This window comes from Amphiura filiformis, chromosome 15, assembly GCF_039555335.1.
Source record: "Amphiura filiformis chromosome 15, Afil_fr2py, whole genome shotgun sequence".
Taxonomy (NCBI): domain Eukaryota; kingdom Metazoa; phylum Echinodermata; class Ophiuroidea; order Amphilepidida; family Amphiuridae; genus Amphiura; species Amphiura filiformis.
The window spans coordinates 39,606,753-39,617,959 of NC_092642.1; the positions used below are offsets into that span (position 1 = coordinate 39,606,753).

General features: G+C 38.2%; 1 protein-coding gene across 1 annotated transcript in view; it reads right to left on the reverse strand.

The window, feature by feature from the left end:
• LOC140170946 (polycystin-1-like) overlaps positions 1–11,191 on the reverse strand; it is a 32,278-nt gene extending 21,087 nt beyond the window's left edge. The window contains exons 1-2 of the mRNA XM_072194141.1: positions 11,002–11,191; positions 377–925 (exon numbers count right to left, since the gene is read on the reverse strand). Of these exons, the coding sequence (XP_072050242.1) occupies positions 377–925; positions 11,002–11,083 (631 nt within the window). The 5' untranslated portion in view covers positions 11,084–11,191. The remainder of the gene's footprint in view (positions 1–376; positions 926–11,001) is intronic.
• Between the last annotated feature and the right edge of the window lie 16 nt (positions 11,192–11,207).

An 11,207-nucleotide genomic window follows, 5' to 3' on the forward strand; every position in this document is an offset into this window, starting at 1 on the left:
TTAAAAACTGTACTGTTTGAAAATTATATTTTATATTAAATTATCCTTTTGGTATAAACCCAGAAATGAATTATGCAGGGACAGAGTGCCCCACCAGACAGCTCATATTGGGAAGGCCAGCTCGACTGCTGGGCAGAAATCAACAAAAATTGTGGTATGCAACTTCTTTTTGACCGTTTCACACCAAAATTAAACAAAACAATAGGAAAAAATTGCAAATTTTCAGGTAATCCATGCAGAAAACTTGACATTTTCTCTCCTTTTAGTCCCAATATAATATATACAATTATACATACAGTGTACATGTATGTATATCACTTAACATCACTGGGTTGCTGGCCACTGTTTTAATCATCTAACACTACATATCACATACCTGGAGCTGATGAAGACAGAACCTGTACAATGCTATTGTCAGATGGTTTCGCAGCTACCGCAGTCTCTTTCACAAACACTACATTTTTGTCAGCATCCACTATTAGCCATGCAATAGTGCAAGGAAACCCAGATTCTATATGCACCACAGCTTTGAACTTCTCATCACTGGCGACAAATCGCTCCAAGGTTGTCAGACTCACATCAGTAACTGGTTCAACTAGTTCAAACTGTTTAAAACATGAGTATGTTGTTTCTTCATATGTGATGTTTACTGTTATAATGTGCGTGCCGACTCCAATTGCACCTTGCTGTGTCTCCGTAATGTCCAAAGCTTCCTGGATCAGTGATGATGAATTGACAGCAAATCGTGGCAAGGATGCGGAGAATGTATGGTGCAGTATGCCATCTATGCTAAACACCATCTGAAGTGGTGCAACATTTGGATACCGGTAGTGAAAGCCAAGCACACTTCCTTTAAAAGGAAAGACGGTATCTTCTGAACCATACTCATCAGCCATGTAGCAGCTAACCCATTCATCATCAGTAGCTGGAACAAAGAATGTAAAAAATAAGAAATTAGTGCTAAAAGTGAATTTTACCAAAATTAACATATCAGGATATGGGAAAGAAAAAAAGCAAGGTACACCAACTTGATGTGGGGAAAACAAGTAAAATGTAGACTAGACAGTATGCAGGGGGACAAAAACAGCAAATGTAGGCATTAGAAGTAGGCAAAGTTCGATAGCCAAAAATGACCAGTTCCAAGGCCCACAGAAGTGCTGAACCTGCAAAAACAACAAGGATCAATGGTAATACAAAACTGCACTAGAACAAGTGATGAAAATCACTGTGCATATAAACAGACACGCTAAACCAAACATCCAGAGTAGGCACAAAAACAGGCAAAGTTCGCTGGCCAAAAATGGCCAATTCCAGAGGTCACAAAAGTGTCAGGAAAACAGTACATTGAAAGTGATGAAAATCAGACGAAAAACAACTGACGTTTGGAGCAGATAAACTGCTCTTCTTCAGGGACAGACAACAAAATATAAAGCAAACAACAAGAACTACATGCTGTAGTTTGAAAACAAATTTAAGTCAAAAATTGAAGGCAAGTTGAAATTAAACTAAGTAGTAAGTGTCTTCTCTCAGTGAGAGCAAATTCACTACCATATCAGGATATGTTACATAAATTTACTCTCATTCTGTGAACTTGTTCTGTAAACAAACACCAAGGCCAAGATTTTGACGAGAATCACTAAATCGATTCTCGTAAGATTCGGTTGCGAGAATCAACTTCTCTCATTGTATCATACAGTAAGTGCAGCCACTAGGGATTTTGATTCTTGCAAACCAAGACGAAATCGTGGCCGTGAACACAGTAGCATTTCTGCTGCATCCTTTTTATACAGCTTCAAATGATGACATGCTCTCTTTGTGCAGAGTGATATGAATCACTATTTAAAGTCAGTGGTGGCACAAGGAATTTTTTCATATAGGGTATAATCTTCTTCCACGGTAAACCAAACAGCTTCCGTGGTAAACCTTATAGCGCCATCACTTGACGAAAGTACGTTATTAGTAGGCGTGAGTTAAAAGCTATCTGGGCTAGAACTATTGCGACTGTAGGGGTGAGCTTGCCTACAGGTAAAAAAAAAAAAAAAATACTCTTGGCGGTTATATTACACGCCTAGTTTAGGGCAACGGGGTGGAAAGGAGGGTAGGCCTACTACGGGGATGTGTGACAGATTCGGGGTGCATTTTGGTTTATTGATGGCCCTCAATTTCATGAAAATTTGGTTTAAGAAAGATTGTTTTTATTTATTTTTTTTAAAATTAATTTGTTTCCCAAATTTTTATCGGAAAGTGTGCCATTTTTTTTATTGTTACCATGGCGTGTGATAATAAATAGACCTATTAATATGATTTTATTATTTTGTTATTAACCTTAAATTAAAGTTTAAAACGTTCTTCCAATATTAATACGGTAACTATTATTAAATAATTCCTAACATCTCGGACAACACGCCCCCCTCCCCCAACACACACTCCCCGGGGTACCCCTACACCAACAACCACATACCAAGTCTTGGCGAAAGTCTACCTTGCACATCGTAGCATCGCTGCAGCACCATCCGCATTGTCCCGCTTAAAATACACTACCCTATTACGAGCAATGTAATAGCCCATCAATCATGCACAGTGGTTGCTCCTGGAAGGAAGATTATACCCGATGTGACTCGGTTGCTCATGGAAGACAAGAAGGATTATACCCCTTTTCAATTTTTTTGGGGGGCATTAGGGGGACAAAGTGAATTTCAGGGGGGACCAAATCAACAAATTTTGCGCAAAATTACCACAAAAAGTGGAAATTGTTGTAATTTTGTTTTTTTTCTTTGGGGGAAACAGGGAGGGCAAGAGTTCTAACTGGGGGCATTTGGCCCCCATGCCCCCGTGGCGCCACCACTGTTTAAAGTAAAATTGTTGCGGATTCACCATGGTAAATTGATGATCATTAAACACAAAGACAAGGTAAAGTCTCCGCCTTTTACGTGCTCCATGACCATTGACCAATGTGACTGTTAATCATGTCTTGATCGTTGATGATCGGCCAAGCAGCAGTTGTTTATCACTTCTGCATTCCCGACCATACACTTGACTTGCAGCATACAACTCTGAATAAGAAAATTCAGTATTTTACAGTTCGATGACCAATGTGACTGTTAATCATGTTAATGTCTTGATCGTTGATGATCAGTCAAGCAGTAGAATTGTTTATCACTTTTGCATTCCCGACCATACACACTTGACTCGCAGCATACAACTCTAAAATGGCTGTGTGTCTTGAACTGGCCTCCCAAATAAGGTGGAGTCGTTGCGCTTTTCTGTATCGCTCTGTAATAAATTTACTGTAACTTTACAACCATGCAAGCCACACTTTTGGCTGTGGTATCATTTTAAAGCTTAAACTCCCTTCTTAGTGCTGTGCAAAATTCATGATGTAAAGTTGCAGGATACTGGAGAAGTGTCATTTTGTATTGTGAATATTGAGGGTGGAGGAGGAGGCGGAAGCGGAGGTGCGGAAGCGGCCTGTACAAACCCTATGCAAGGCACTGTATTGCACTTGGTTTTTAAAATAATTGCTCTCACTTCATAAGTATAAGGTCCCTGTTCATGCAACTTGGACCCAAGAGTCCATGAGTGAAGAGGTATTAGCTAAGCTATGTTTTAGGTCACATGTGGGGTCAAAGGTCGCATGTCAAAGGTCATTTGAGGTCATTTACCAAAGCAGTAAGTACATCTGTATAGTATACCCTACCCCTATACAAGTATACATTTTCTGAAGGGAAATTTCATGGGGAGTTCAAATATGATGAGAAATTAAAGGTAGGGGTAGAGGTTTAAAAAATGTGGCTTGAAAGATAAAAAATGAAAAAGTAAATTTTAGCTGATATTTTCAGCCTGGACAACTTAACCCTACTTCCTATAGTTTTTTCAATGCCATATTTGGATTCCTCGTGCAATTTCCGTTCAGGAAATGTATACTTTTGATAGGGTGAGGTGCACTACTATATGTAAAATGTTATGTCGATTTCAAGCTCGAAAGATGTAAATATGCTCAAAAAGGCTGCGCAACGCAAAATGGGGCGAGCTCAAGACATAGCCATAAATAGGAAATTTATTTTACAGTAGGGTAAATAAAGGTACGCATGATCACTAAATCAATGCACCACCCGAATAGTTCCAGTAAAAAACAGAAGTCTTTTTATAGTATTTTGGGCTCTTTTGTTGAGTCATAATCATAGAAAGTTGCACATTTTTAATTTAAGGGCTCAGTCACCCACCTTTGCACAGTATTTTTTGTGGGACCTGAGAGCACGTCATCAGACACATTCTGAATCGCATTCTGAATACAAGGAATGTCCTTCTGATTTTTTGATTTTTTGCAAAGATGGGTCACAGAGTCCTTTTTGCCATAATATACCATCTTTTTTCTAAATGAAGTAAATTGTTGAAAAGCATATTATACGAGGGGGTATCCAAAGGTTTTTGACATCAACCAGAATTAAGTGAAAGAGCTATATTGATGAAATTTTGTCAGTGTAATCACTGGTCCTTATGTACATTATGGTCCAAAATGAGTATGTTTACTTTCTTTACAGGCGGCGCTAGATGGGCAGTAGGCGCATAACCTTTTCATGATAAGATCCTCCACTTTCTTGAGTTTCTTCACTGTGGCCGCACCATCCATAAGGGAGAAGACGTCCTCTTCTTGGCTCATCTGTGAGGGACATGTGGCCAGTTTGGAAATTCCTTTTTCAAAAAGCAACAGTGCCATATGATGGGCAATCATCACCGTAGATAGCTTTCATTTCATCATAGATTTTCTGAGCATTGTAGGCCTAACCCTTCAAATGCAGGAACCTACGTTCCTCAATTTTCACCATCTTGCAGGTTATGCGCCTACTGCCCATCTAGCGCTGCCTGTAAAGAAAGTAAACATACTTATGAGACCATTTTTGGACCATAATGTACAAATGTACATAAGGACCAGTGATTACACTGACAAAATTTCATCGTTATAGCTCCTTCCCTTCTGGGTGATGTCAAAAACTTTTGGATACCCCCTCATATGTTCTCTATACTTCACTTGACCCAAATATATGATTTTTTATGGTGATGAGACACTCGCACATGGAATTTTGGTAGGTGCAGCGTGGACCAGCTCCACGCCCTTCCACATCAAATTTTTATCTTGTACATACATGTATTATATATTATGCTGTTCAAGTGGAGCATGTTGTGCGCTTGTATGCTTGCAAATCAACCAATGTGCGTCGATACTCTTTTGAGGTTTTGCACAGTACCGGAAGAAGAAGAAGAGGGATTTTGATAGCAGTTCCACATAGAAAAGCTGCTATCATCATGAGACTAAGATCTAGAAACACCACCGAAATGCTGTTTTGTTAGCTGAATCGTTTTGATGAAAGTCAATCTTTGACAAGATGTAACTTTGCTACGGAAAGTGCTATGACAAAAAGGTTTTCAGTTTTGGCTTTCTTTAATACTACAAGGGCTTTAATTTGATATATAAAATGATGCAGTTTGATGGCAAATTTGAATTCACCTAGCATACCTAAAATATGTATTGTGTTTGGGCCCCGGTCTAGGCGAATTTGGCTGCCACGAAATGTGGGTTAATTTGCCTCTCATAGTCATACCCATTGAGCTATTAAAAAAGAAGCAATAGATTATGTAACACATTGTTCACTTGTGCCGATTTGAAATCTGACAAGCTATTCATCGAAAGGTACGGTACCTTTTGTTTGGGACAAAAAGCTTCCGCCATTAAATCGGTAAGCTGGCCCGACAGTGTATTAACGCTTTACCTAGCAGGCTACTGTCAATAAGTGATCAAATGAAAGTCGCGTGAAAGCGCCTATTGGAACGAAAAGTACCTATTGTTACCATAAAACCCAAGGGTGTGATTGATGAGCCGTAAGCACAAAAGGCACACATTAGCCGCTGATGTACAGTTTGTTGTCACCCTAATGAATTTAGGTGCTTCATTTAAATAAATTGAATTGCGCTTGCTGAATGATTACTAAGGCTGGCATTTTCGGGCGGGCTTTCGGGTACCCGCCCGAGATTACATTACCCGGGCAGGAAATACCCTGCCCAGGTACCCGAAATTTAAAAAATGCTAGGATCATACATGGTTGACCTAAATTAATCTATTAATGATATCAAAATGCATTCAAATTCAATTTAAAAAAATGCCAGGCCTAATGATTACACATCAAGGCTGCCATGTCTGCATGTCTATAGTACTGTATAATGGTAATAGCTACGAATACATGTAACATATAATAAGTATACCGGTATAGGCCTATATAAAAGTTGTTTCACAAATTGACATTTTATTTTATTTTAAGAAGGAGAAAGTCATAAACAGTAGCGTACTGAAGGGGGGGCAGCTCTTCTAGGTCTTGGGAGGGGATGAGGGAGGTAGAGGTGGAGGAGGGGATATGAAGAATGAGAGGGGGACTGGAGGAAGAGAGAAAGAGGAAGAAATGAAGAGAAATAAATAAATAGATGTAAATAGATATGGTAAGGAAAATGATAGGAATGAGAGGGGACAAAAAGTAAGAGGGGATGGAGAAGGGAAGGGTGATGATAAGAAGAGGGAGTGATACTTTAGCAAGGAAAGAATAAGTACAGAGAAAGGAAAAGAAAGGAATGACAAATAAATGTAGGCCTTATAATAATTATTATAGAAACTAAAAAACACATGTCCAGCCCCCCCCCCCACATAGGCCTAACACTAACAGCACTATAGGCAGCCATTCGATGATGGCATATCAAAACCTTTCTATGTGAAAAGTAACATGTTTTTTACCCAAAATAATATTCACTACACAATGAAAAGCAATAGTGACCTTGATGAACGCGAGCTGTGTGGAGTCATGCTAAAAATAGATCGTTATAGTCTATGCAAAGTCTACGCTTGGTCGTATTTCACGTAATGCTGAATTATGCTGTGCCATATAGGCTGTGACTAAGACTGGCAGACCCATACATATCACGAGTTATCGAAGGGACTAGAATTGACTTCTGATTAGGGGGTACCCATAGTTTTTTGTATGCGGCTAGACTAAATTCAGGTCTATCATAACCATTTTTAGATGACCATTAGGGAAAATGTCTATACAGTCGATTAACCCAAGAACATTTTTAATAACGTGGCGCTATTTCGTAGAGTGACTGTTGGAACAGGGCAGGTTTGACAGGAAAACCCAGAAAAACTTGATCTCACGCAGGGAAAGGAACAAAATGAGTGAAAAGATGGAATAAATAAAAAATTCAGGCGGGTTTATGGAAGCACCTACAGCTTCAAAAAAATAATTTTAGGGTTAAAGAATATCTCAAGGTAATATAAACGTGGGTATAGAATTCTGAGTTCACTAGTTCAAAATTGACGGCGATTTAAAGAAAAATTTGGTCATTTTTAGCCAGTTTTCTGTTGCGTTTTGAATGGCCAAGTCTGCCGTGAATTCACTGATTCTGAAATGTTACTAAAGGTTTTGATATGCAATGCCTTTATGCGTTACGTATTTAAAACGCCCAGTCAGATGTATTTTACACCTGCCAAGCACAAGTTACCCAATTTAGAAAATTGGACGTTAAATGTACACTCTCATGAATATTGATTGGCAACATTTGTCAGAAATTAATATTTTGTTCTGGGTCTGATTATTCTGACTTATACGTCGAACAACTGAATACATGCACAACATGTGGACCAATATATTTTTGTAAACATTTTAGGCCTATATAACAAAATGTATATTTTCGTACAATTGTACAACTATCGTTTCTACCCTATGACCTACATGTATAAAAGTTACCTGTTATCAAAGTGTCCGCAAAAAACTGGTCATCGCAAGTATCTTTGATGCTGAAAACTAACGATATTCACGCAGGGACAGGCCGAAAACCTTACCTCGATCGTAAAATCCAGCCCATGCATGTCATAATTCATTATTGGGTCATTATTTCTCAATTCACCCAATGGGAAACACCTTGGCTGGCAAAGCTCAAATTCCAAATTTAAGCTTAATCGGACGTACGGTTTTCGCGCTATACCCCGCCCATTTTTTGCGATTTCGCCCATCAATATTGTCGCGACCATATCTCCGTAACTGTAGGTCCTACCAGACAGGGTCTAATTCTGCATAAAACCAGGCAACGTTATTTCTATAGATCTGCTGCGCATTCAAATTGCATTGTATTGCATCGTAATTTCATTTGTGTCTATGCTAATTATGTTTACACAACATGAACTCACATGTTTTCAAGCAAATTCGCCGATAATAGGTGATCAAAAGCGATCGGAATGTTACAAAAGTACAGATCGCATTCAGCTTACTTCATATGAGATGATCTTTGGAAAAATACGGCATAATTTGTCTTGGTGTTTGCGGAATGCCATGCAGTAAAATATTAATACGCTATGCGGCATTTCATGATTGACAACTAACAATCGGCGTGTCCTTCAGATCCTCCACAGTCAATTTTTATCCACTCACTAATCCTCACAAAAGCTTTGTGTTGATTACGTAATGTGAAGGCAAATTGCAATAAGTACAATGAAATAATGAGTAGGGCGGGCTCCGAGGCGGGTTTCTTCTTCATCTTACGTAACAGTATTGTTCTCCAAAAAACCTGGAAGCTTGTCGTTTGGAGCTCTAGCTGAAATACAGCAAGATATTGCAAGATAGTAATGTAAACCTGTATTTTAGCTAGAGTATCTCGAGCTAGGTCCTACTGAGCTGAAATTGGTGTCATTATTTAGCTAATCTCTCAAAGAATCCAAATCTGCTATCATTTAGTATGTAGGAGTAAGAGAAAATTTGTGACCTTTTTTCTGTAATTTGACCTTGAATTTGACCTTGTTGCTTACGTGACCCTGAAAGCGGAATTTACGTTGGAATTATACCCCATATATGTTGTCTACAAAATATAAAAAAATTGGAGGGGTAATATTTTTTGTTTGTTTGCTAGGCTTTCACAAAGCAAGCATGCAGATGAAAACATATGTATTTAATGCATGTACATATAATTCTATATATAATATGTACATGCATTAAATACATCTAATACAATTGGCCTATATTATAATAGTATCATGTGTACAATATACTGAGCCTACATACAAAATTACAGTTTTTCAACCACATGCTTGCTTTATGAAAGCCTAGCAAGAAAACAAAAAATATTACCCCTCCAATTTTTTGATATTATGTAGACAACATATGGAGGTGTAATTCCAACGCAAATTCGCCTCGCGGTCATGTGGGCAACAAGGTCAAATTCAAGGTCAAAGTTCATAGAATTTTCTCTTCCTCCTACACACTAAATGATAGTAGATTTGGATTCTTTGAGAGATTAGCTAAAAAATGACACCGATTTCAGCTCAGTAGGACCTACGGTTACGGAGATATGGTCGCGACAATATTGATGGGCACCCCATTCTTCGCTGAAATCGCAAAAAATGGGCGGGGCATAGCCGTACGTCCGATTAAGCTAAAATTTGAAATTTGAGCTTTGCCAGCCAAAATCACCCTGTATACCAATTTTGAACAAATTTGAAGGGGGTGAGGTGTAAAATCATATTTTTTTTGGGTGATTTGAGAAATAATGACCCTATTGCATTGTGTAAATGTCACTGATTGTGTCCATGTATTGTTATTGCACCTGCGAAAGCAGAAGTCATGCTGAATTTATACTCGATCGCTGGATCACCACTCGTGAATTCGCCTCTTAAAAAAATAAAAAACCTCTACGATTGTAGAGGTTTGTTAAGCATCGAGCACGCTGACTGGCTTAGCAATTATCAAAGTAGTTTTTTAAACCAATCAGGTTAGACATACTTTACTGGCGGGTCACATTAATTCATACCGTAAAAGGCTGTCGCGTTCATTGATTGGCTTACGATTGCGATGCATGGTGTTTGCAACCAATCACAAAACGGGTTATAAATAAATAAGGCGCCCATCGGAAATTTTGTACACGTCCATGATGACGCATGCCACGAGGTAGCGGAGGCTTCGCTTTTTCTGCAAAGCGAGCGAGTGGTATAAAGTCAGTTTCACACCTGTGATTTTATATGGAGCATATCATAAAATCTCTGAGCACATCCACAGCGCATTTGACTGATAAAAATGACATTTGCAATTCTGAGCAACGGGATTCCATGAAATTGAAGATTAGGCCCTTCGCACTTGATTATTAATATTAGTTTCCTGTTAAAGATTTTGAAAAGGGGATGAGGTGACTTTTAATTATTAATTATCTTTTATTTTCTTTATTTAGTTTGAACTATTACAAGCAACTATTGACTCGTTTTGACTAGAGCGGGCATTTAATTATTTCACAACAATATTTGAATTTATAAATAAGTGAAGGTGGAGTTGTACTCTTTGTTCATTCATCATTATTGTTGATATTATTAAAGTCAGAAAATGGCAACTAGTTGAAAGTTATTTTAAAGGAGAAAATTAGAAATAAAAATAAAATAATTAATTATTTTGAGATTTTCAATTTTGGACGCGGGCGGTAAACAGGAAACTAATAATCAAGTGCGAAGGGCCTTATGTAAGTTATTCTACAGGATCGGTAATAATTAACAGCTGGTCTGCTGTATTTGAAGTGCATATATTGAAGTTTGTAAGTTTGTGACTTCGTATGTTATGTGCAATAGCTATTACAAGAAGCTTAAATTGGCACGCTTTCCTGCAATTTGTCTGTCGCTAGCGAAAGTTATTTGGAGTTCAGGGCACGTCACACCGAGTGTGACGTGACCTCGCTGGGCATAATTCGGACTAGCGTTGGTCATGTTGGTCATACCTACAAACCTACATAATTTATTGGACAGCCCTCATCAATTAAACGGCAATTAAACACTTAATTATACAGGCATACAATACTATGAATAATGCATAGAACTTTTTCTTTTAGATATGAAGTTTTTAGTTGTATTAAACTACTATAAGCTTACAAATTGACATTCACATGCATGTTCACATGCACATGCAAATAACATGATAGGGGATACAATACCTTGGCTCCTTCCGAGAGTAAAAGATATCAAGAAGACAAAGGCTGAAATAAACATGCTGCTTTTGAACCTAGGCCTAATCATGTCTTTTCCATGCAGTTTTTCGTCACATCTTGTCAGTTATGTTAAAATTTCACACACAGAAATCAGGCAATCAGCTGTTTTTCTCTCACATTGTTTTGATTGACAATAGATGGCGCCCTTTCAG